General features: G+C 43.8%; 1 protein-coding gene across 8 annotated transcripts in view; it reads left to right on the top strand.

Moving 5' to 3' along the window:
- The window catches only part of SLC4A8 (solute carrier family 4 member 8), an 82,490-nt gene that overhangs the window by 19,244 nt on the left and 36,688 nt on the right, over window positions 1-26,558 (top strand). For all 8 annotated transcript variants that reach the window (XR_008912053.1, XR_008912052.1, XM_056798199.1 and 5 more), the window contains exons 3-10: window positions 1,257-1,403; window positions 1,990-2,125; window positions 3,365-3,525; window positions 14,692-14,880; window positions 15,488-15,579; window positions 23,461-23,618; window positions 24,347-24,434; window positions 25,477-25,623. Coding sequence is in view for 6 of the 8 variants with exons in the window: in XM_056798199.1 (XP_056654177.1) it covers window positions 1,257-1,403; window positions 1,990-2,125; window positions 3,365-3,525; window positions 14,692-14,880; window positions 15,488-15,579; window positions 23,461-23,618; window positions 24,347-24,434; window positions 25,477-25,623 (1,118 nt within the window). In the remaining 2 variants the exon portion in view is untranslated. The remainder of the gene's footprint in view (window positions 1-1,256; window positions 1,404-1,989; window positions 2,126-3,364; window positions 3,526-14,691; window positions 14,881-15,487; window positions 15,580-23,460; window positions 23,619-24,346; window positions 24,435-25,476; window positions 25,624-26,558) is intronic.

Raw genomic sequence — 26,558 nt, 5'->3', positions numbered from 1 at the left:
TCTTAGATACAAGCCACAATAATGCTTCTCCAATTCCTTCGCCTCAGATCTCTCTTCCTCCCTTTCTCTCTCCCTTCCTCTCTCTCTCCTCTTTCTCTCTGTCTCTGCCTCTGTGTGTGTCTCTCTCTCTGGATATAGAGAAACAAACCCCTCTGATTCCTTCATCATGTATTTTATTTATCTGTAATCATGGCCTAGCCTTCCAGAGCCCAGAGTCATCTCCATGCTGTGACTCTATGCCTTAGAGAATTACTCACGCTGAAGAACCTCAGGTTCCAGGGACAATATTTCTTGTGGTTGCCAGGAAAAGCAGGCAGAAAGTGGGGGTGATTTTGTCTTTCAAAGTCTATCTTCAAAAGGTTCTAGATGAACCCCCATTGAAAAAATTTGGTAGAATTACAGACAGACAAGCCCTCTCATAAATGCTACATTGATCTGTACATATTGAAATTATTTGTATTGATGCTGTTATATTTGCTCTCCCCTTTGATCCCAGAGAATCCTTTAGAGTAAGATCATGTGTGGTCCGTACTTGGTACCCACTAGTTTTTTAAAAATCCTTCTCTCGGTATCAATTCTAAGACAAACAAGTGGCAAGGGCTGGTCAATGATGACTAAATGACTTGCCCAGTCACACAGCTTGGAAGTGTCTGAAGTTACATTTGAACCCGGGTCCTCCTGACTCTGGGCCTGGTGCTCTATCCACTGTGCTACCTAGCTGACCCTGTACCCACTATTAAATAGAATGCCATGTGCCTTGGGGATACTCCTTTTGTTCCCTTCATTGTATACTCTCCCGTCGATTTCTAAACTTCATTCTTTATAATTTGGGCATCATTCTTCCTTTACTTGTCTCCAATATGTTATTGGTTGAATGCAAAGCATCTAACCACGCAGGGGAAAGGGTGGTGGTTGACTACAGCATATGTGTAACCTGATTCAAGGTTCATTGCTCCCTGCACAAGTAGAACGAATACACTGTGCTCTTTTGAGATCTTTCCATCCACCCCAGGTAAATTTTGATGCTAGTGTTAGGTCAAACTGGCCCTGTCAGTGGTGTGCAGGTTGACTGAATCAATCATTAATCCACATATGGTTTTCTATATTTTACTTTCCAGAAACTTTGAAAGTTTTCCCAGATCAGAGAAGTGACTGGGTTTAAAGAAGACTTTTCTATGATACACATTGTTGCATCCAGGAAGATTTTGTTCCTGTCTAAACAAGGGGCCTATCTGACACTCTCCTCTTCTTTCCAGGGCATAGAACTTTGTATGTTGGGGTCCGGATGCCTTTGGGACGGCAGAGCCATCGGCATCACCGAACTCATGGTCAGAAGCACCGGAGACGAGGCAGGGGGAAGGTTGTCAGCCAGGGAGAAGAAGGCCAGGGGTCTCTTGCCCATGGTAAATATATTCAAGGTGGCATCAGTATATGATATCCTTAAGTAGAAAAGATGAGACCTCATGGGTAACATTAAAACGAGTATTGATTTCTTTTAATACTTTGGCTGGTAGGGTAAATTCTATCGTCTGTGGGCAGTTTTTCAGAGGGAGCTTCTAAGAATCAAGCACATGACTAAAATAAACAAAAGTTCCCAGATAATCTCATCCTAAAAATTTGATAATCCACTCAAAAACATATTCCCCAGGAGGAAGTAATTGATTTTGGCAGGGGTAGAGGAGAGGGTATTGAATTAAATCGACCATCGATAGCGATCCCAATTGGTCTGGTAGTTGTCAAATTGTTATTTCCTTTGTGCCGTCTAGACATGGACTCAGCAAATGAAATTTCATTTTTGTGAAACTATCCCAGGACATTGTTTTATTTCTGGCAAAATAAGAGCAACATTGATCTTTGTGGACTTACTATTATCATTGTTATATCTCTAAAAGTCCAGATGCTATTGGGATGCTCTAAGGAGAGCAGATGCTGTTTTCATTCTGGGTGGAGGTTCTGGTCAGATATCTCTTTATTTTGCTGATTGCCTAGACACACCTTCCCAGCGGGTTCAATTCATTCTTGGCACTGAGGAGGATGAGGAGCATGTGCCCCATGAGCTGTTTACAGAATTGGATGAAATCTGTTTGAAAGAAGGAGAAGATGCCGAGTGGAAGGAAACAGCCAGGTAAAGCCCTTAAAATAGCCATGATGAAGATGGGGACATACATAGATATCCTACCTTCTTCTGTTGTTTTGTGGAAGCAAACAATGTGATTTCCTGACATTTCAGAGACCATTCCTCACTCTACCCTTCCCCCCTTGCCAGGGACATGCCACATGACCCGGGGTGCCTGGGTAGGGTAGATGTTCAACCTTTGAGCTCCCCTGAACGTTATACTCAGAATCCAAGTTGATTTCTAGGGAGGGCTGGAGCCACATTGCTACAGCAAACACATTCAACACCATGGTTTATGAAAGGCATTGATAAGTGGAAGGAATCCAGAGGCAGGGAACACAGGATGGTGAATGTGGGACTGGGTGGAGGAACTGGGGTATTTTGCTTGAAGAAGGGAAGCCTCGACAATCATGACAGTGTTCAAGTTAGAGGTCTTGTCGGGGAGCCCAAGAGACCTCGGGAAGTCCCAGTCAAGTCTTATTTCTCTAGAAGTCATTTGGAGTTTCCATTCAATAGAATCTGGGAAATCCCAGCCTAACCTGAATCCTTCGAAAATGTAATCCCAGGACTCGATTTCCTTAGACATCTACATGCCCCATAGGAGGTACTTCCTCTTTTGCCCTGTTCCTCCTAATCTTCCAAGATCTGCCCAAGAATTGACCAGGACCCTGGACAGTCTAAGGGGTCCACAATACTCTGAAGTGGTAAGTATCCGAGATGACCCAGTTTTTGTGAGTTGCAGAGTAGCTGTAGTAATTCAGCTATGGCTGTACTTTGGCACATTTCTCCAATGCCATTTCCTATACCCATTGACTCCAAGATTCATTTTGTGTTGAGAAAACTAGACAAAACTAGTGATTTTAAAGTCAAAGAGAAGCACAGTGACTTTCATTCTTCAGACTATTTCATGTATTTGCTAAAGTACATGACATAACCCTTTGAGTTAAAAACAACACCTTTGATTTATGGAATTCTAAAGTGCTCAAGAGGATGTGGATTAGAACTCAAGTGTATTCACCCAGTGGAATTGTGTGTCAGCTACGGGAAGTGGTGGGGGAGGGGAAGGAAAGAATATGATTCTTGTAACCAAGGAATAATGTTCTAAATTGACTAATTAAATAAAAATTAAAAAAAAGAATTCAATGTATTCATCCAGACCCTTTCTCTATTTTTTAAATGGCATCTCTGTACAATTTCCCCATGGAACTTATTCTCCTCTTTTTGATGTTTATAAAATAAAACTTTCAGGTGGCTGAAGTTTGAGGAAGATGTAGAAGATGGCGGAGAACGTTGGAGCAAACCTTACGTGGCCACTCTTTCATTACATAGTCTGTTTGAGCTAAGGAGCTGCCTCATTAATGGAACAGTGCTTCTGGACATGAGAGCAAATAGCATTGAAGAAATTTCAGGTAGGAGGATCCTAGAGTAAACCAGGACTTTAACTCAGCCCTGGTTTCCAATCTCTCTTTCACATACTTTCTATTGGATGGTACAATTGCTTTGAATTTTCTAACTAGGCTCATTCATCTGGCACTTGCCCAGCCAAGGGGGATGGAAGTTGGGGATGGTTAGAAGAGGGGCTACAGGGGTAGCCCTGAGGGGTACAGGGAACATGTAAGATTTAAAATAGTTGTTTGCCATAAACTGTTGTAGATAAAAGAGTGGGAGCCATAAACTGTTATAGTTAAAATGGTTGATGTTGTAAACTGTAGTGAGTTAAAAGAGTTGAGGATATAAATTGTAGTAGATATAAGAGTGGGAGAGTAAATTGTGACCGCAGAAAATGTTTTCACTACAGTGTCTTGTTTTAAATCAAATATAAGGTGATCGCCAGGGAATATATTCCCAATTATGAATATACCCAAGTCAACTGGGTTTTATAGAGATTTTAATTAATAATACAATGAGCAATCAAAGAAGGAGAGAGAGAGAAAAAAAAAGTATAAGTATGAATGGCCTTAAGCCAACATGACCTAGACCTGAGTCTTAAGAGAGAGAGAATCAGTCAGTTTTTTATCACTCACCACAAGATTTGTCTTAAGCAAGGGTGTCTGGGGAACAGAGTCTCCCCAGAGGGAGTTCCAGCCAGAGTCAGCCTCCCAAGGGACTTCTTCTCAAGAGATCTTCAAAAGGCCTCCTCCAAAAGGATCTATCTCCAAGGAATCTATCTCCAAGCATCTATCTCCAAGGATCTCTTGTTCAAGAGATTCCTTTTCTTATATAGGGGTTTTTTTCCTATGTCACCTCCCCTAAGTTCTTCCATCTACCAATCACCGGAGATGTTTTTTAAAAGGCAGCCCATCTGAATTCCAGCTAAGTCGACTAATCCCCTCAGTATGTCTGAACCAGAGAAAACACAGCTGAGTCGACTAATCCCATCAAGAGAAAACCTGCCCGACCCTTATAGATACCTAGCATCCCATTGTATCAATTCTAAAAGCAGGCATGGCTCAAAGAATTCCCTGCCTCATCATAAGCATGGGTCCAAGTACTTTCATTGTTTAGCAAGGAGTTTCTCCCCTAAAGCAGTCTTAAGTACAGGTGGAGTAGAGGTCCTCCCATTTCTGATCCTGGCAAGTTCTCACATCAAAATGGGGAATGTTCCCAGTAGGGAATTGTTCCAATTGAGAATTCCCCAATGTGGAAATTTTTAACATTCATAAGTCTGAGAGATTTCAAGATTTACAATCCCCCCTGATGATCATTGGGAGACTATTTTCCCCATTGATCATTTAACATAATCAATTTTTAATCCTAAATGCACTTCTACCTATAGATATACACGATATTCAAACTTCTAAGAGGAATTAGAATAGTGAGGGAGGAAATAGAAAAGAAAAGAAGGCAAAACCAATGTTTTGCTAGGTGCATTGACAGAAAGCCAAATTAGGGGCAGTCCCTTTTGGCATAAATGTGTACAATTACAATAAATGTTCAATCAAAGTTCAGTTCAATCAATCATATCCAAAGTTCATTCTTGATCTTCTTGATGAAGTATAGGTTTTCTGGCATCTTTCTGCAACAGTTCATTCTCTGGATATAAAAGTTTCAAGCTTCTTTCTTGAAGATCTTTTCTCGAACAAAATAAAAATTTTGAATTTTTATAAAAGTACAATCTTAAAAAAAATAAAAATATTTGGATTTTTATAAAAATACAATCTCAAACAAAAAAATTCAAAAATTCTTAGATTTTAAATTAAAATACAATCCCCCCTGAAGTAGGTGTTAAAAAACATCAAGTTTAGCTCAGAATGCAATGTTCAGTTATGGGGGTGTATGAGTCAATTATCAAAAGAAAAGAAAAAATAATCAAAAACATAAGCAAAAAAAATTCAAAATAGGCCCTTGTATAGGTCCAATATAAAGTAATTTCTATCCCACAAGTATGTAGGACAGAATGCAGTAATATTTCACTTAGCCATTTGTAGCCAAGACTACAGGAAGTTGCCATAATATAAGAAGAGAAGAATTAGAATTCTATTTTGATAGGGAAGCGTCATTCCCTCGTCTTGATTTTTTTGTCATTCTCAGGGATATAGGGAGCCAGCATGATAGTCAAATTTTGTACTTGTATGAGTACTTCGCAAAGAGTGTAGATACAAGGAAGTCCTACGACTTAACATATGTCAAGCGTCTCAACCTCGAGTCTCACATTAGTATTTATTGTGTGCTCTTTTTGGCACTATTCAGGTTAAGTCTGTGCTCCTTGTTTTTATCCCATTTTCTGGAATCAGATGCAAATATTAATCACAGTCCTATAATATTTTATCAACAAATGGCAGGTTCCCATAGTTTAAAGCTTTTGCATTGACATTATAGCAAGAATATATATATATAAATTTGTATTACTGCAGAAAAAATAATATTATTTATGTGTACCTTTAGTACAAGAAATGAGAAAAAATCAAATATTCTAATCAAAATAAAAGAAAAGCAATAATAAAAAATAAGGAAAAAATCAGTAATTCAGTGTGTTCTCAAAAAACAGCATCCATTTGTCTATGGATTATTATCTTCAATTCATGTGATAGGATACAGTCAATCAGTCTCAGCAGAAGATGCTTTCTACACGTGTGAGCAATGAATCCAAGAGTCCTTTTCTCCAATCTTTATAGATGTTGGAGTAGTTAACAATATTTGGAATGGTCCTTCCTGCGAAGGTTGAGTTGCTCCAGTTCGCTTGAAATTCTTAATATAAACTTTGTCTCCTGGGTTCAGGTCATGCAGAGAAAAGTCTAGTGGTCCAGCTTGTACTGAAGCTCTGGATTCATGAAATTCATGTAGTTTGTGCTGTAACTCCTGTATATAGGAAGCAATAGTAGTATCTCCCCCTAATAGTGATATATATGCAGGGGGAAAAGGTTTAGCCTGTATAGGCGGATGTCCAAAAAGCATCTCAAATGGTGAAATATGTAAATCTCCTCTAGGCCTGCTTCTAAGATAAAATAGGGCCAGAGGGAGAATTTCAGGCCATTTTAAATGGGTCTCAGTGCATAATTTGCCAATCATAGTTTTAAGTTCTTTATTCATCCTCTCAACTTGACCTGAGCTCTGGGGATGATATGGAACATGGAATTTTGGAGTTATCCCCAAGCAAGAATATATTTGGTTTAAGACAGAATCGGTGAAATGACTTCCTCTATCAGAATCAATTCGTGCTGGCAGGCCAAAACGAGGAATAACCTTAGCACCTTAGCAACAATAGTGGTTATACCAGGGGCTATCCATACTCTCTTGACAGAATCCACGATGCCCTGGGTGCCAAAGTGACCATTTTTATGAATATATTGGCAAATTTGGTTATAGAAACTTCTAGGGAGCAGGGGTTTTCCTTCAGATGACACCCATACTCCATTAATCTGTTTTGCTTTAAATTTTTGTTTCCTTTTTTCCACTTCCTTTTCATTATAGGAAAGTGGTAAATTTAAATCATTAGTAGTTGTTAATGTTAAAATTAATTCAGGCCCTTCTATGGCTGCTAGCTTTGCAGCGGCATCTGCTCGATCATTTCCTCTAGAGACAGGGTCAGTGCCACCTGTATGGGCAGAACAATGAACTACAGCTAGGGCTTCAGGAAGCTGGAGAGCAGAAAGAACTTCATTAATAATTTCTGCATTAGCTATAGATTTTCCAGCTGAGGTTAAAAATCCTCTCTGGAGCCATAGCATTCCGACTGAGTGACAGTCAAATGCCAAAAGCATATCTAGAATCCATATAAATTGTTGCCTTTTTATCCTTAGCACTTATACAAGCATGCTTCAGAGCTATGAGTTCTGCTCCTTGAGCGCTAATGTTAGAAGGTAGTGAAGCTGACCATTCAGTGGCAAATTCTGAGACTACGGCAGCTCCAGTGTAACGTATGGCATCCCTCATAAAAGAGGAACCATCGGTAAATAAAATCAGATCTGCATTGTCTAAGGGAGTGTCCAAGAGATTATCTCGAGGCTTTTCTGCCATGGACACTAATGTTTCACAATTGTGTAATGGTTCTCCTGAAGTTGGTAAATCTGGAAGCAAGGTGGCAGGGTTAAGAATAGTACAACATTTTAAAGTAATGTTTTTACTATTTAATAAGGTTATTTCATATCTTGCAATTCTCTGATCCAAGAATGCCTGTGTTCTATGTTTTATCAATAATGCTTCTACCTCATGTGGGCACATTATTGTTAATGGACATCCCAATACTAAATCAACAGTTTTTGTTACTAGTAAGACTGTAGCAACTACTCCTCTAAGACATGGTGGTGCTCCTGCTGCTACTGGGTCTAGTTGAGCAGAATAATAAGCAATTGGGTGCTGAGAAGGTCCAAAAGTCTGAGTTAACACACCAGAAGCTACCCCTCTTTGTTCATGCACATACAAAGGAAATGGCTTGTTGTAATCTGGGATGCCTAGAGCAGGGGCAGACAGGATAGCCTTTTTTAGATCTGATAGAGCTGACAGGTGTTCAGGCTCTAATTTGAGGGGTTCAGGAACCGAATCCTTTGTTAATGCTATAAGGGGTTTAGTAAATTTCCCTATAGCAAGGAATCCATTGTCTGCAAAACCCTGTTGCTCCTAAAATTGCTCTCAACTGTTTCTTAGTAGTAGGAGTGCTTAAATTTTGAATATTCTCAATTCGTTTTGGAGAAATATAACGAGCACCCGCAGTCAGGATGAATCCCAAATATTCTACTTTTGGGAGACACCACTGAACTTTATCCTTTGATATTTTATGTCCTCTTTTGTACAATTCCAAAAGAAGGTGTTTGCTATCTTCTTGACATGTTTTTGCGCCTGTTGAAGCCAAGAGTAGATCATCTACATATTTGATTAATATACTATTTTTAAATGTTATATTGTCTGTGTCTTGGCTCAAAATTTGCTCAAATAAACTTGGACTTTCCACATAACCCTGTGGCAGCCGACTCCATGTATATTTTGAGCCCTTCCAGGTAAAAGCAAAAATATGCCTGGAGTTCTCATGTATAGGTATGGAAAAGAAAGCTGAACACAAGTCTACTACTGTAAAGTATGTAGCTGTGCTAGGAATAGAGGAAATAATAGTATTTATGTTAGAAACTACGGAGTGTCTCTTTATAACATGATTATTGACTGCCCTCAGATCCTCTACGAATCTATAGAGGTGCATGCCATCAGGCTCTCTTTTTGGTTTTTTAACTGGTAGGATGGGTGTGTTGTATTCAGATTTGCAAGGGATTATTATTCCCTGTTCTATTAATGAGTTAATAACTGGTGTAATACCCTCAATTGCCTCCTTTCAGAGGGGACACTGAGGGATGGAAGGAGGTGGGCTAGATTTAGTTTTTATCTGCACAGGAACAGCAGATTTAAGTAAGCCTACATTGGAAGAAGATGTGGCCCAAAGAGACTCCGGTATATCCTTAGGTATTTCAAAAGTGGAAGGCTCTTTTCATGTGGGCACATTATTGTTAATGGACATCCCAATACTAAATCAACAGTTTTTGTTACTAGTAAGACTGTAGCAACTACTCCTCTAAGACATGGTGGTGCTCCTGCTGCTACTGGGTCTAGTTGAGCAGAATAATAAGCAATTGGGTGCTGAGAAGGTCCAAAAGTCTGAGTTAACACACCAGAAGCTACCCCTCTTTGTTCATGCACATACAAAGGAAATGGCTTGTTGTAATCTGGGATGCCTAGAGCAGGGGCAGACAGGATAGCCTTTTTTAGATCTGATAGAGCTGACAGGTGTTCAGGCTCTAATTTGAGGGGTTCAGGAACCGAATCCTTTGTTAATGCTATAAGGGGTTTAGTAAATTTCCCTATAGCAAGGAATCCATTGTCTGCAAAACCCTGTTGCTCCTAAAATTGCTCTCAACTGTTTCTTAGTAGTAGGAGTGCTTAAATTTTGAATATTCTCAATTCGTTTTGGAGAAATATAACGAGCACCCGCAGTCAGGATGAATCCCAAATATTCTACTTTTGGGAGACACCACTGAACTTTATCCTTTGATATTTTATGTCCTCTTTTGTACAATTCCAAAAGAAGGTGTTTGCTATCTTCTTGACATGTTTTTGCGCCTGTTGAAGCCAAGAGTAGATCATCTACATATTTGATTAATATACTATTTTTAAATGTTATATTGTCTGTGTCTTGGCTCAAAATTTGCTCAAATAAACTTGGACTTTCCACATAACCCTGTGGCAGCCGACTCCATGTATATTTTGAGCCCTTCCAGGTAAAAGCAAAAATATGCCTGGAGTTCTCATGTATAGGTATGGAAAAGAAAGCTGAACACAAGTCTACTACTGTAAAGTATGTAGCTGTGCTAGGAATAGAGGAAATAATAGTATTTATGTTAGAAACTACGGAGTGTCTCTTTATAACATGATTATTGACTGCCCTCAGATCCTCTACGAATCTATAGAGGTGCATGCCATCAGGCTCTCTTTTTGGTTTTTTAACTGGTAGGATGGGTGTGTTGTATTCAGATTTGCAAGGGATTATTATTCCCTGTTCTATTAATGAGTTAATAACTGGTGTAATACCCTCAATTGCCTCCTTTCAGAGGGGACACTGAGGGATGGAAGGAGGTGGGCTAGATTTAGTTTTTATCTGCACAGGAACAGCAGATTTAAGTAAGCCTACATTGGAAGAAGATGTGGCCCAAAGAGACTCCGGTATATCCTTAGGTATTTCAAAAGTGGAAGGCTCTTTTCATGTGGGCACATTATTGTTAATGGACATCCCAATACTAAATCAACAGTTTTTGTTACTAGTAAGACTGTAGCAACTACTCCTCTAAGACATGGTGGTGCTCCTGCTGCTACTGGGTCTAGTTGAGCAGAATAATAAGCAATTGGGTGCTGAGAAGGTCCAAAAGTCTGAGTTAACACACCAGAAGCTACCCCTCTTTGTTCATGCACATACAAAGGAAATGGCTTGTTGTAATCTGGGATGCCTAGAGCAGGGGCAGACAGGATAGCCTTTTTTAGATCTGATAGAGCTGACAGGTGTTCAGGCTCTAATTTGAGGGGTTCAGGAACCGAATCCTTTGTTAATGCTATAAGGGGTTTAGTAAATTTCCCTATAGCAAGGAATCCATTGTCTGCAAAACCCTGTTGCTCCTAAAATTGCTCTCAACTGTTTCTTAGTAGTAGGAGTGCTTAAATTTTGAATATTCTCAATTCGTTTTGGAGAAATATAACGAGCACCCGCAGTCAGGATGAATCCCAAATATTCTACTTTTGGGAGACACCACTGAACTTTATCCTTTGATATTTTATGTCCTCTTTTGTACAATTCCAAAAGAAGGTGTTTGCTATCTTCTTGACATGTTTTTGCGCCTGTTGAAGCCAAGAGTAGATCATCTACATATTTGATTAATATACTATTTTTAAATGTTATATTGTCTGTGTCTTGGCTCAAAATTTGCTCAAATAAACTTGGACTTTCCACATAACCCTGTGGCAGCCGACTCCATGTATATTTTGAGCCCTTCCAGGTAAAAGCAAAAATATGCCTGGAGTTCTCATGTATAGGTATGGAAAAGAAAGCTGAACACAAGTCTACTACTGTAAAGTATGTAGCTGTGCTAGGAATAGAGGAAATAATAGTATTTATGTTAGAAACTACGGAGTGTCTCTTTATAACATGATTATTGACTGCCCTCAGATCCTCTACGAATCTATAGAGGTGCATGCCATCAGGCTCTCTTTTTGGTTTTTTAACTGGTAGGATGGGTGTGTTGTATTCAGATTTGCAAGGGATTATTATTCCCTGTTCTATTAATGAGTTAATAACTGGTGTAATACCCTCAATTGCCTCCTTTCAGAGGGGACACTGAGGGATGGAAGGAGGTGGGCTAGATTTAGTTTTTATCTGCACAGGAACAGCAGATTTAAGTAAGCCTACATTGGAAGAAGATGTGGCCCAAAGAGACTCCGGTATATCCTTAGGTATTTCAAAAGTGGAAGGCTCTTTTCATGTGGGCACATTATTGTTAATGGACATCCCAATACTAAATCAACAGTTTTTGTTACTAGTAAGACTGTAGCAACTACTCCTCTAAGACATGGTGGTGCTCCTGCTGCTACTGGGTCTAGTTGAGCAGAATAATAAGCAATTGGGTGCTGAGAAGGTCCAAAAGTCTGAGTTAACACACCAGAAGCTACCCCTCTTTGTTCATGCACATACAAAGGAAATGGCTTGTTGTAATCTGGGATGCCTAGAGCAGGGGCAGACAGGATAGCCTTTTTTAGATCTGATAGAGCTGACAGGTGTTCAGGCTCTAATTTGAGGGGTTCAGGAACCGAATCCTTTGTTAATGCTATAAGGGGTTTAGTAAATTTCCCTATAGCAAGGAATCCATTGTCTGCAAAACCCTGTTGCTCCTAAAATTGCTCTCAACTGTTTCTTAGTAGTAGGAGTGCTTAAATTTTGAATATTCTCAATTCGTTTTGGAGAAATATAACGAGCACCCGCAGTCAGGATGAATCCCAAATATTCTACTTTTGGGAGACACCACTGAACTTTATCCTTTGATATTTTATGTCCTCTTTTGTACAATTCCAAAAGAAGGTGTTTGCTATCTTCTTGACATGTTTTTGCGCCTGTTGAAGCCAAGAGTAGATCATCTACATATTTGATTAATATACTATTTTTAAATGTTATATTGTCTGTGTCTTGGCTCAAAATTTGCTCAAATAAACTTGGACTTTCCACATAACCCTGTGGCAGCCGACTCCATGTATATTTTGAGCCCTTCCAGGTAAAAGCAAAAATATGCCTGGAGTTCTCATGTATAGGTATGGAAAAGAAAGCTGAACACAAGTCTACTACTGTAAAGTATGTAGCTGTGCTAGGAATAGAGGAAATAATAGTATTTATGTTAGAAACTACGGAGTGTCTCTTTATAACATGATTATTGACTGCCCTCAGATCCTCTACGAATCTATAGAGGTGCATGCCATCAGGCTCTCTTTTTGGTTTTTTAACTGGTAGGATGGGTGTGTTGTATTCAGATTTGCAAGGGATTATTATTCCCTGTTCTATTAATGAGTTAATAACTGGTGTAATACCCTCAATTGCCTCCTTTCAGAGGGGACACTGAGGGATGGAAGGAGGTGGGCTAGATTTAGTTTTTATCTGCACAGGAACAGCAGATTTAAGTAAGCCTACATTGGAAGAAGATGTGGCCCAAAGAGACTCCGGTATATCCTTAGGTATTTCAAAAGTGGAAGGCTCTTTTCATGTGGGCACATTATTGTTAATGGACATCCCAATACTAAATCAACAGTTTTTGTTACTAGTAAGACTGTAGCAACTACTCCTCTAAGACATGGTGGTGCTCCTGCTGCTACTGGGTCTAGTTGAGCAGAATAATAAGCAATTGGGTGCTGAGAAGGTCCAAAAGTCTGAGTTAACACACCAGAAGCTACCCCTCTTTGTTCATGCACATACTTTTGCCTCCTGGTTTTCTGAGAGAAGTACAGGGAGTAAATTTAAAGATTCCTCTGGTACTTCCAATGATAAAGAACCATCTGGTGAACAAGTTATTGTGGCTCTGAGTTTGCATAGAAGGTCTCTCCCCAGCAAATTTAAAGGGGAGTCTGCCACATTGCTGTAGCAGACACATTCAGTGACTAAAACACCTGATTTGTATTGCTCATTAATTGCCTAAGATGAGGGTACTAAATATATATGGTTAAGCGCTATAATGTCAAAACATTGGCCACATCCTACAATGGACCTTGAGTCCATCTGTTCTCTATCAGGAGATGGCAGGATACTCTTCTGCCTTGGAACCAATACATGGTATTGATTCAAAGATGGAAGGGAAGGGTTTAAAAAAGCGGAAGAACCCTCGCTAAGATGGGCTCTTTGCTTCCATAGAGGGATTTCCCATCCAAAGGTTCAGGGTCAGTCACTACAGCCAGTGTGCATTGCATATCTCTATCCATATCAATAGGGCATAGAAAATACTTCAGGAGTTTCAGCCTACAAAGAATCCCAGACTCCTTTTGCCTAGTTGCTGGCAGCTGTATGGGATCTTGGGCTGAGAAGAGGGACACAGCTTCCAGGATCTCATTGTTCTGTCCATCAGAACTCTTCTCCGGTCTTGTAGTCACTTCTAGGCACTATGGTTTATGAAAGACACTGATAAACTGGAAGGAATCCAGGGTGGTGAAGGCCTTCACTGAGTCTGTAGAATGTGGGGACTGGTTGAAGGAACTGGGGATACTTAGCTTGAAGAAGAGAAGACTTGGGAATCTTGATGGGAGTCGGGTATGTGAAGGGCTGTTGCAAGAGGAGGGATTGAATTTGTTTTGTTTGGATCCAAAGAGCAAAAATGAGCAGTGAAGTCTGTTATGATGGTGGCCAGATGCCAGGACGACTCCCTAATTGAAGCTTTCCCAAAGTGGAATTGGGCTGCCTTGAGAGGCAGTGAGTAGGGAAGTCCTTTTTTATAAAGAGGAAAATGGTCTAAGTGGCTGCTGAGGTCTCAGTTCTAACTCCAATTGTGCGATTGATTCACTGACTGGGAGTCTGTGACTCTTGGAAGGCTAGAGCTGAAAGGAACCTACACCACCATCCTCGTTTTATAGTTAAGGAAACTGAGGCGCCATGATGTGAGGCTTCTTAGTGGCCAACACGGGCGCTGGGACCACAGAACCACAGACTGCGGTCCAGTGGCCTCCTCTGGTGCAGGGTCACATCCCCCATGTTGTGGAGATGTCAGTCATTATTTGGGCTCTCCCTCCCCAGCCTGCACCTGGTCAGCCCTTGGTAGAAGTAAATGATCCTTAGTAAATGATCCATTTGACCCGTATTTCTGAATTCTGCCCTCCTTTCTGGCTCATCTCTCCCCTTTCTTGAGCCTCCCTCGTTGCCCACATGGGGTGCCCTTGCCATGGGAGAGTGATTTGGACTTGGATGGCATCTCTCCCTTCCTGCTATCCATCTCAACTCTGGATGGCTGGTAGAGGAGGAGGCTGGTCACCCTCTTCAGGTAGCTCCCCAGTACCGTGGCTGGAGCTGACTTGAGTGACCCCGGCTGGAACCCCTCGACTCTCGTCTGGGGGTGCTTGGACACACACGTATTGCTTTTCAGACCTGATCCTGGACCAGCAGGAACTGTCCAGTGACCTAAACGAGACCATGAGGGTGAAAGTGCGCGAAGCCCTTCTCAAGAAGCACCACCATCAGAACGAGAAGAAGAGAAACAACCTCATCCCCATCGTGCGCTCTTTTGCCGAGGTTGGCAAAAAGCAGTCCGACCCCAATTCTTTGGACAAAAATGGTGAGACTTGGAGAGCGGAGCCCTCTGCCTGTGTTGGTGGCCTCGGGAGCCAGGCTCCACAGCCGAAACCCAAGGCCTCTTCGTGCTCTCCCCAAGGCGGTCCTGGGTGGGGCGGGGCCCGACTCCTCCGAGTGGGGCCGCCATTCAGGTCAGGAGGGGGTTCTTAGGGTCTGTCTGCATCAGCTGGGGCTCCCTTTCCCCAGGTCTTTGGCTCCCCCAATCTGTGGTTAGTCTGCATTTCTCCCTTCCCCACCAGGTGAAACAGCTGGGTAAGTCCCTTCCACTTCCTCTGGTAATAGTGCCTTGAAGGGAGCTGAAAGGCTTTAAGCCGGGCCTCTCCTTTAATCTCCTCAGCCCAGAGGTTCCAGAACTCGCCATGTTCACAGTTAGTGAAGACCTGAGGCTGGATTTGAACTCGGGTCTGACCTGTGCCCACCGCTGTTTCTGATTCCTTGGGGTGAGGGGTTGCGGGCAGCCTTTCCAGAGGGAGCCGCGGGCTCCCCTTTGCTAGTCCGCCTTGGCAGGAAAGAAGCTCGTTCTCCTGACCTGGGGGTGGGCAAAGACGGAGAAGGGAGGAGTCGAAGGATTCTTGCTTTTCCTCCCAAAGGGCAAACGGTGTCTCCCCAGGCTGTTCCCGCCACGAATCTTGACGTCAAAAATGGAGTCAGTTGTGAGCAGAGCCCTGTGGATCTGAGTAAGGTGAGTGGACAGCCCGCGAGGGGAGGGATCTCCAGAGAAGGCGTGTCCGCGCCCGGCTGGCAGGAGCCTCCGCAGGTGGTGTCCCTGCCCAGTAGAAGGACTGTCGGCCTCTAGGGGGCATCAGGGCGTGGTTAACGGCTCAGCTGGCGCCTCCGGGGCTGTGTCGGGGCAGCGCCCTCCCACTGCCTGAGCCTCCGCCTCCCCTCGGTGTAAACGTGGAAGGTCCCAGGCCAGCCCCTCCCCCCGAGTCTGCGCCGCCCCGGGAAGATTACGGAACCGAACCCAGACAGCCTGGGCAGGGCTGAGCGTGAGCGCCTTCCCAGAATTCTACGCATGACCAGCCGCGGCTCACGTTTCGCTCTGGTGGTGCCCAGACGACTGTCCGTAAGAGTCGCTCCGACGCCCCTCCTCCTCCCGGCGAGCCCTGAGAACCCTCCCAAGACTTCCCGTTCTGGAGCGCTCCCGGCCTGGGGAACCGCGGGGCTGGGCTGCCCGTGTCCCCTAGCCAGGCCTTCCCAGCGCCTCCTCGTCCAGATGTGCCTTAGGAACATTTTTAAATGGCCGGCATGCCCACACAGGACATCAGCATGTCAAGACCTAGAGGAAAAACTACGGAGGCGAGGACAGCTGGGTGGCCAGGCCAGAGACAGGAGGTCCTGGGTTCCAATCTGGCCTCAGACACATCCCAGCTGGGTGACCCTGGGCAAGTCACTTGACCCCCATCGCCTAGCCATGACCACTCTTCTGCCTCGGAACCAATATACGGAATTGATTCTAAGACAGAAGAAAAGGGTAACAAAAACAAAACACGACATAGGTAATAGTTTAATTCCTTACCCATTCAACTTCCGCGGTTATTATCATTATTTTAAACCCTTATCCTCTGCCTTAGTAACAACTCTGAGTCAAAAGAGCAAGGACTCATCAATGAAGGTTAAGCGACTGGTCTAGGGTCACACAGCTAGGACGTATCTGCGGCCAGATTTGAACCCAGATCCTCCCAACTCCGGGCCTGGTGCTCTAGATCCACTGAGCCACCCAGTTGCCTCCACATTCATTACTGCTTCATCTAGTCCTGGCATTTTGCAACCTAGAACCATTTTTAAAGACCAGTAATTGGGCAGGGCCAATACCTCAGGCTCAGTTATTCATGGCGCCCCCCCCCCCCCAATTCAGTCATGGGGGTCTAAGCCTCCACCCCTCCTTAATCTGATATCTATTTAGCCAAGGGAACTCCCGAGAATTTCCCCTCTGGCTTCCCATCCCAGCAGCAAACAATGAACAACCCAACTTTAGCCTGAATGTTTCCAGGGACACAAAGCTCTGTGAGGACAGCTGTAGTTGTCCCCTCCCCCCCCCCCCCCAGCCCCTCTTCCCTGGGCTCTCGCGTGCCCTCGGGAGCTACGCGGGATAATACACGCACCATCCGAAGCAGTCGCTGGCCAGCCCCAGGAGGGGGAAGGGAGACAGTTTGGATCATAGAACTGTGGAAATCGATTACCTGTCATTGGTGAAAAAGGAAACTGAAACTGCACAGAATGATGGGCTCTCTGTACCCCGAGGGGGGCTCAGGCTCTCCAAACCCTCCTGGTCCCTGGCCGGATCCCTTTGGAATCAGGTTACCCAGAACCGGTCCCCAAGCGTGGGTGGCGGGGCTTGTGGCGAGGATCCAATCGTGCAATCTGCTGGCTCACAAGCACATAGCAGAGGCTTGATGAATGCCGCGTCTCTCCCTCATTTTAGCTTTCCGTCATCTTCGGTTTTTCTAGCCGCCGGCCCATTTTGAGCTCGGGGTCACCCCAAACCTCCGGGCTTCCCCTGTGAGCCGAGTAAGTCCGGACTCCTGTCCTGAGACCATTGATTTTCTAAACCAAATTGCGCGCTTTGGGGGTGGAGCCAAGATGGTGCCTTAGTAGCCGGGAGAGCTGAAAGTGCTCTGAGAATCTTTCCAAACCAGCCTCCAAAGAATGCCCCTCTGTGGCATGTGGCAAGAGCCGTGCCCCTGCAGCCAGGAGACGCCTCGAGATGCCTAAGATGGCTAGCCTTTGTGTGGCTAGACGTTTTTAACAGATAGAACTTAGGATGCCTTGAAGGGGGTGGTTCAGAGTTGAGGAGGATGGGATGGGAGTGAAACGAGTTCTTTTAAAATGTGTTTCTATACTTCTTTACATGATTTCTAAGTAATTTTTAATGTTCTCCTAATAGACACACAACCGTTTTTAATGCCCTGTGTATCTCCTCATTATAGTATTCATTTTAGGATAAAGGACCCCTAGAAAATTTTCTTTTCTTGTCTCTCCTATCAGTAAAAGTAGTAGCTAGCTATTTTGTTTTTTAGATTATATTTTCTTTCCCCAATTATATCTAAAATAATTTTTTTGAGATTTGTTAAATTTTTTTTTTATTAAAAAAAACTATCTTTCATCTTAGGATCTCTATTGGTTCCAAGGCCCAAGAGTGGGAAGGGCTAGGCAATGGGGGTTGCCCAGGCTCACATAGGTAGGAAGTGTCTGAGGTCAAATTTGAACCCAAGACCTCCAGCCTCTAGACCTGGATCCCAATCCATTGAGCTACCTAGCTGCCCCCTGACATTCATTAAAATTTTTTTTTTGAATTTCAAATTCTCTTCCTCCTTTGGAACGTCCCTTCCCCTGTCCCTGAGGTAGTAAGCAATCTGCTACAGATTGTATATGTGAAATCATGTAAAACACTTCCCCATATGAGTCATTTTGTGGAAGAGATCTCAAACAAAAGAAAGTGAAGCATAATTTGTTTCCGTCTGCATTCAGACTTAACAGTTCTTTCGCTAGAGGCAGATGGCATTTTTCATCATGAACCTCTAGGATTGTCTTGGATCACTGCGTTGCTGAGAATAGCTAGGTCATTCATACTTGTTCATCAAAAAATATCGCCATCATTGTGTATACCATTAAGTCTTTCTAGCTTTTTCTGATATCAGCCTGCTTATCATTTTTATAGCATATATTATTCCATCACAATCACATGCCACAACTTGTTCAGCCATTCCCCGATTGATAGACATCCCCACAATTTCCAATCTTTTGCTACCACAAAAAGAGGTGCTCTAAATATTTTTGTACTTATAAGTTCTTTTTGTTCCCTTTAAACATCTCTGTGGGTAGTGGTGTTGCTGGATTAAAGGGTATGCACAGGGTTCTTTGGACATAGTTCCATATTGTTCCTCAGGATGTCTAGATTAGATCACAACTCCCCAAATGTGCTTTAGTGTCTCAATTTTCTCACATCCTCTCCAGCATTTATCATTTTCTTTTTCTGCCATATTGGCCAATCTGATAGATAGGAAGTAGTACCTCAGAGTTCTTTTAACTTGCCTTTCTCTAATCAAGAGTGATTTAGAGCATTTTTCTTATGGTTTTGATTTCTACATCTGATAATTGTTTGTTTATATTCTTTGACCATTTATCAATTGGAGAATAATTTATATTTTTATGAATTTGATTTAGTTCTCTATATATTTGAGAATGAGACCTTTATCAGTGATACTTAATGTAAAAGATTTTCTCTCGCTTCCTACTTTCCTTCTAATTTTAGTTGCATTGTTTTGGTTGATAAAAAACCTTTTTAATATGACCTAATCAAAATTATCCATTTTATATCTTATAATATTCTTATAATCTTATTTGGTTATCAGTTCTTCACTTATCCATAGAGCTGACAGGTAAACTCCACCAATGTGCTTTTGGTATCTCCTTTTATGTTTAAATCATGTACCCATGTCGATCTGATCTTAGTACAAAATAGCATTATAGACCAAAAGGTCTATAAACATAATAGTTATAGATTTTATATTTATGATACCTATATAGCTTGGATAATTGAATAGTTTGAATAATTTTGAAGCTCGAATTCCTAAATAATAGCCTTAAATATTGTTAGGAATGTGTGTTGGAGCCAACTTAAATGATTGGGGAGACCTGATTGATTCGGTGTGAGCATTTGCACCATGGAAATTAGCTAATGCCACAATCCAGGACTTGATTGATTGTTTTCTCAATTGTCTAGACTTAAGAAAGTGATGGAGAAAATGTTAATGCAAACTAAACTTAAAATTATGCCATGACTTTATCCTTTTTTTTATGAGATCCAGTTATTAAAAATTTATCAGCACATCTTTGTTTAGGACTTTAAGGTTTGCAGAGTGCTTTACTGAGGCAGAAAGAGGTTAAATAATTTGCCCAGGTTCACAGCTAGTAAGTATCTGAGGCTGAATTTGCACCCAGATCTTTGACTTCAGGCCCATTGCTCCATCTACTGTACCACCTGGTATATTGGTGTACTATTCACCCTTCGTTGTGTCCTTCTACACTATCCCCACCTCCAGAATTTTCTGACAAGTATGGCTTGAAGGGCATACCCTAGGACCTTGATGGTGTACCTATGGCATGTGTGCCAGAGACGGCACGCCTAGACCTCTGTGGGCATGCATGCCAGGGACCCAGTGCCCCCAACGGAGGCACAGCCGGGCCCCTTGCCCTATCCCCAGAAGGAGTTAGTAAGCAGGTCTCTTCTAGACAGCATCCTTTGTGGGGCAGGATTGCCCCACCCCATTCAGAATACAGTGAGCTGAGTGAGATAGAAACAACTGATGTCTTTACAGTACAGGGTATTTTGGGGATTTGGGCTTGTGTCTTTGTACTTTAAAAATATTTAGGAAGAAGTTTTGTGAATCTGAGGCAAGGCTAATCGCCTCTTCCCTCTTCCGTAACTGCCTTCCCTAGTTTATTTCACAAGCAGACTTGGGCTTCATCTGCATTCTTCAGCCCCTGAGCTGGCCTGGGCGCCTGCCTCAGGGAGAAAGGTGGGCTAGAGGTTCTGGAAGGTAGAGCTCTCCCAATCAGCCCTGCATCCAGATTAAAACCTGACTTCAGCCCTTGGCCATTGGCTAAAAAAGCTTCATTTGGACTCCACATTTTGGTGGATGCCCATTAAGGAAGGCTGGACTGTGTGTGATGGGGTGGATGTGTCAAGACGATGTCATTTAAACGGGGTTATAGTTTTCTTTAAATAAAGGGCTTTTAGGGGGCAGCTGGGTAGCTCAGTGGATTGAGAGTCAGACCTAGAGATGGGAGCTCCTGGGTTCAAATCTGGCCTCAGACACACCCTGGACAAGTCACTTGACCCCCATGGCCTACCCCTTACCACTCTTCTGCCTTGGAGGCACTACACAGTATTGACTCCAAGACCGAAGGTAAGGGTTTAAAAACAAACAAACAAACAAACAACTAACTAACTAACTAAATAAGGGGCTTTCCTGTAAGCCTGGACCTTTTTGCTTTTTTTTTTCTGGCTTTTTCTTTCTCTCTCGATAAAGCGTTATATTTGAAATGGCTTCTGGTTCCTTGACTACTGGCTAAAGAGGGTGCACTTTGACATTTTCAAGGTCCCCTCGATCTCCACTTTGGGGAGGAGCTAGGTTTGAGGGGATCATAGCTCACATGACTAGAGGGGAGCAGAGCCGAGTGCTTGGGCTCCCCGCCCCTCCCTCTCTCCAAACTTGACTACATCACCTGCCCCCTGCCCAGCAGTCCAGGCCCCCTCCCCTGCGTGGAGTAAGAGGGGGAGCAGTGCAGGGAGGGCGCCCCATCTCTTAAGGTTGCCCCTCCCTGCCCTAGGGGAGCTGTGCCTTGGCCTGTCCTGCTGAGAAGCAGAAAGGGAACGTGGCTGGCTCTTCTCCAGGTCAGGCTTTAGGAATTAGACCCTAACTGAAGCCATCCTTTGCCCAGCAATGGCTCCATCAGAGCTTTGCAAATTGAAATAAGTTCCTCTCTACTTTTGAGCTTCCACTCTCTAAATGATTTAAAATTTAAAACTAGAAACCTTTCCTGATCCCTGTCCTCCCACAGGGCGCCTCTTCATGTTTGTGCTGCCCTTTGGGCTCTGGGCATTTTGTGGGCCTGCCTCAGGCCTCAGCCACGGCTGGGGGACTGGCGAGTGAGGCGTGCGCCCTCCTTGGTGAAGCAGCCTGTTGGGGGTGCTGGGCGCTAAGCAGGGCCGGAGGAGCGCGCGTGCTCCTCTCTTCCTGATTGTGGGCGGGGATTTGAGAGGGGACCAGGGACAGAGGCGAGCACACAGTGCTGCCAATGAGGCGCAAAGTCTCGTCTGCGGCCGCGCGCTCCTTATGAAGGCCTGACCCGAAGAAGAGCTGAGCCACGCTTGGGCACCGCCACCCAGAAGCCTTCTATTAGTATGAAAATGAAGAAAACCCCAGAGCCTCGGTGAGAGTTGGTTCCCAGGCAGAATGCCAGGGCTAGGCGGCTGGGATTGAATGGCTAGCTAGCAGGCGTCCAGGCTAGCCTTGCACCGGGTCCTCCTGACTAGGCATGGCTCTAGCCGCCGAGGCACGTGCCAAAAGCCAAGCTTGCCAAGCCCGGAGGGATGAATGGCCAGAGAGTTCCCGTCACTGACTTGAGGGCTGCTCTGTGACATAGAGAGGCCCCTTCCAGGGGCCGTAGCATCGTGGAGTGGAGCTCCTCGAGCAGGAGGACACGGTAGGTCCAATAGTGGAAAGTCCGGAGAGTCAGAGAGGGAGCCGAGCCTCTCGCGTCAGACAGATGGACGAAGAGGCAGCTTTCGATGGAGCATGGCCCGCGGGAAAGCCCGCTGTGGAGGTGCCTCTGCTGCTGGCCTGGGTTCAAGTCCACAGAACAAGACCCTCCTGCATTATTCTACTCTCACCAGGCTGCTGACGGGAGCCTTGACTGACTACCACGGAGGGTTGGAGAGTGGACGTCGTCCCTCCTCCGGATGCTTCCTCCCTGACCGCAGCTCCCTGTGGCCTCTGTTGCGTGCCCGTGCTTTGGCTGCACCACACAAGACTCATTATAACCCAGCAGTTAGCCCCGTGCCCAGCACATTGCTGCACGCCCCATTCGCAGATGGAAAGAGCTGAACCTGAGGGGCATGAGACACCCTCATAGCCCTCCTGAGTCTGTACCCCAAAGAGACGGAGACAGGGGAGAAGGACCTGCCCATAGCAGAATACTAGCAGCAAAGAGCTGGAACCCAGGAGGGTGGCCATCACTTGGGCAATGGATGCCCCCGGGCTGTAAGGACCGAGGGACAGGGTGAGTTCAGAAAAACCTGCAGAGATTTCTGTGAAGTGAGCAGAGCCAGGAGATGGACTGAGCCATTAGCCGCAAAGCAAGGCTCCAGGAGAACCCCAAATGTTCTCCACAGCCAAGGAAGGAGCTGCTGGAGTCTGGGGCAGATCGAAGCTGACCGTCTTCCACTGTATGGTCTGCAGGAGACTTCTATTGTGTGTGCAATGTGTCTTTAGTCATGATAGGGGAATATATTGTTACTTTTGTATTTAGTGGTATAGCCTATAACAGACCATTTACCTCCTTGTAAAAAATTGTTTCTGTGTGGAATTGAAAAAAATAATAAAGTTTTTTTTTAAAAGCTGATCTTGACCCTTGAGAGTCAAGGGTGGGAGAGGGGGAGGGAGAATTAGAGCTGGGAGTCCAGGGGCACAACCCCCTGCATAGACGCTTGGTCCCAGGGAGCTGGTGGGGCATGATGGGCAGAGAAAGGACGCTGGAGGAGGAGCTGCCCTGGCCATGGAGATGCCGCCTGGGTGTGTCTTCCTTTGTCTTCTGCGTGGACTGTGACATCTTCTTAAGTGCCTGTGCTTTGGGGTAACTGTTCCTCCTGACTGACCAAGCACACCTTTGGGGATTTGGGAGTTTTGGGGTACCAGCCTGCCAGGTACGTTGGAGCCTAAGGGAACAGTCACTCCCCAGGTACTCCCTCCATGCCCACCCTGAACCTGCATGCTGAATTGAGGGAGCAGACCCGATGGGTGCTAAATCCTTGTTTCTACTCATTTTGGATTTCTAGGTGGACCTTCATTTTATGAAGAAAATCCCTATTGGGGCAGAAGCCTCCAATGTCTTGGTCGGAGAGGTGGATATCTTGGACCACCCCATTGTGGCCTTTGTGAGGCTGTCCCCTGCTGTTCTTCTCTCAGGCCTCACAGAAGTACCAATCCCCACAAGGTAAAGACAGAAATAGATAGAGTAAATTTCATTTAAAAGTTGTTTCTTTTGAGCCCTGGTAAGACCCAGGACCGGGGAATCTTGGGAATGGGTCTAAGGGGCTGTTCTAAGCCCTAAGAAAATTGCCTGATGAAGGAAACTCCACACAATTAACTAAGCTCTACTATGTTAGAAATGTGTCAGGCAAAGTTTGGGCAATAGACTTCCAGCCTTCCAAGTACCAGCCCAGCAAAGAAGAGTTTAGAATTATTTGACTGTGACAGGTTGCATAGGCACCTTGTTAGTCAGTTGTCATAGAGTGCATTCACATGTCCAGAACAGTGTTCATCTCATTTTAGGGAGTTTCATCATTTTAGCCTCTCCCTCTTGTTTGCCTCATGAGAGTGCTAAATGGGATTCAGATGGGATTGCATCTGTACTGCATGTAAAAAGTGACCTTTTGGAAAGAACTCTCTTTGCCAAAACAAGGTTTTTTGTTTCCATGGAAAGACCACATAATGGTAGCCACATTATTAAATGTCAACTGTGCTAATGGTTTTAATGAAGATTGAAATGTCTGTGTTGGAGATGGAAGTTAAAATAGCCGATATGGCCCCATTAACAGCGCCTGCTGAAGGCATATACTTAGAGTTTGGTAATAATGTTTGTCTTTGTAGGTTCATTGGAGAGGAATTAAATCTCATACATTGGTGCTTAGCAACAACCTTTTCTTCTCTATTTATTCTCAGGTTCTTGTTTATCTTGCTAGGACCAGTCGGAAAAGGCCAACAATATCATGAGATTGGCAGATCCATGGCCACCATCATGACTGATGAGGTACGACGAATCTCCTTGAGATAGTCAGAGCTGCTGTTTTTCTAGTGTAGCTTTTCTTCACTTGGATCAGATGCTTCTCCCTCTCTGACCAAAGGGAATCAACACAGAGAGGGAGAAGTCTCTCCCTAGGGTGGGGTGTCTCAATAGAGCAGACAGTTTGGGGCTGGCTTTGCTGGCTGTCTGTTTTAGGGGTGCATGATTCTCCTCCCCTTTATCTAAAGCTAGGTTTGCCCATACACCAATAATAAACAACCACATCTTGGTAGATCTTCCTCCTTCCCATTGCCAGCACTCAGGCCTCATGCGTGAGCATTTCCCACGGAGGTCTGTCTAGGCAGCACTCACACAGACACAGGCTCTTGAGAAGTTTGGCAGGCTTTCAGGCTTTGGCAAGGGCAGGCTTGTCAGTGGTGCTGGAGGAGGAGAGAGCAGAATTCGTGTGATCCGACAGAATAAAGCTCTGCATCCACACGTCAGTGAAACAGCATTTGAACGTAAGGAAAGATCTGTGAGGAACATCATGATGTATGCCTCATGATGACATGGGCTCCCGGAATAGTGCAGAATGATGGCACAAATGTGCTGGGCAACTGTGTCTAAAAGACATGCAGACATGTCTATGTCTATATTTCTATAGGTGTGTATTATATGCATAAAAAGATAATTCCTGAACCTCCGTTTTCAGTTCAGCCTGAAGTGCAAGCCGATCTTTTTATTCCTGAAGTCTTCCCTAATTTCTCATTTAAATCCTCTTGTTTGGTCCCCAGTAGAGATGGAGAACAGCTGTAGAGCCTTTAATCTACTTAGAGACCATTGTTAAAGTTCCTTTGGATCCAGATCCGTTTTATCATAAAAAATTATGATTTCTTTGGGCTCTCCCTCCTCCCCACCCTTTTAACTGTGCTCTACAAGTTATCTGTATTTCAGAGTTCCAGTGCCAAGATAAAAATCAAGAAGTGATCATTTTCCCCACCTCCAGTGACAATTGTTTTCCTTCAGGAAAATTCCCTTCCTCTTCCTAAGAGTCATCTCTTCTCCATAGATTTTTCATGATGTGGCCTATAAGGCAAAGGAACGTGATGACCTCTTAGCTGGTATCGATGAGTTCTTGGACCAAGTGACTGTGCTCCCCCCAGGCGAATGGGATCCATCTATTAGAATTGAACCACCCAAAAATGTCCCTTCCCAGGTAATGTACCTCAATTGGTCTACATGTTTTATTGGGTGCAAAATATTACATATGGGGTGTGGGGAGATAAATAAGAAGAGATGTAGCCTCCGCTTTGGGGGAATTTGTAATCTAATTTAAGGAGATACAACCTGCACATGTTTAAAAAGACACATGCACCTACAGAGAAATCACATAAAGGAATAAATGAACATTTTCTGGAAAATTTTATTTAGTCAATTTAGAACATTATTCCTTGGTTACAAGAATCATATTCTTTCCCTCCTCTGGGTTTTACATGCATCCTTGATCAGAACCTATTTCCATGTTGTTGGTGTTTGCACTAGGATGATCATTCAGAGTCTACATCCCCAATCATATCCCCTCGACCCATGTAACCAAGCAGTTGTTTTTCTTCGGTGTTTCTGCACCCACAGATCTTCCTCTGAATGTGGATAGTGTTCTTTTCTCATGAGTCCTTCAGAATTGTCATAAATGAACATATTACCAGCATAACTTTTAAGAAAAGATAGATTATTTAATTGAGTGATCTCAAATGAGTTGGGTGGGCTTCCAGGAGGAGTGAGTTTTGAGTTAAATTTTTAGAAGGGAAATGAAGGACATGGAAGAACCCAGAGTGAGTGAGAAGAATTTTGTGATTGAGAGCAGCACATGCAGAGGCCATAAAACAAGATGTTTAGAGATAGCAAGCATATTTGTGTCATCATTTTAATGTGGTAAGGACACACAACCACTATGGAAGGCCATATAAAGTGGGTTTTTGTGGTTAGAGTGATATCTGCATTCAGTTCATCATCCAGATTCCCCAGTTATGTACCCTTTCTTTCCATGCTTGCAGTATTCTTGGCCTTTCCTACTAATTTCCTTTTCCCTCTTTTTCTGTGATCCTCAGAAGGAAAGGAGGAAGGGAAAGAGAAGTATATCTAAGCACAACT

Source organism: Monodelphis domestica, chromosome 5 (assembly GCF_027887165.1).
Source record: "Monodelphis domestica isolate mMonDom1 chromosome 5, mMonDom1.pri, whole genome shotgun sequence".
Classification (NCBI taxonomy): domain Eukaryota; kingdom Metazoa; phylum Chordata; class Mammalia; order Didelphimorphia; family Didelphidae; genus Monodelphis; species Monodelphis domestica.
This window is presented reverse-complemented; position numbering and strand designations above follow the sequence as displayed.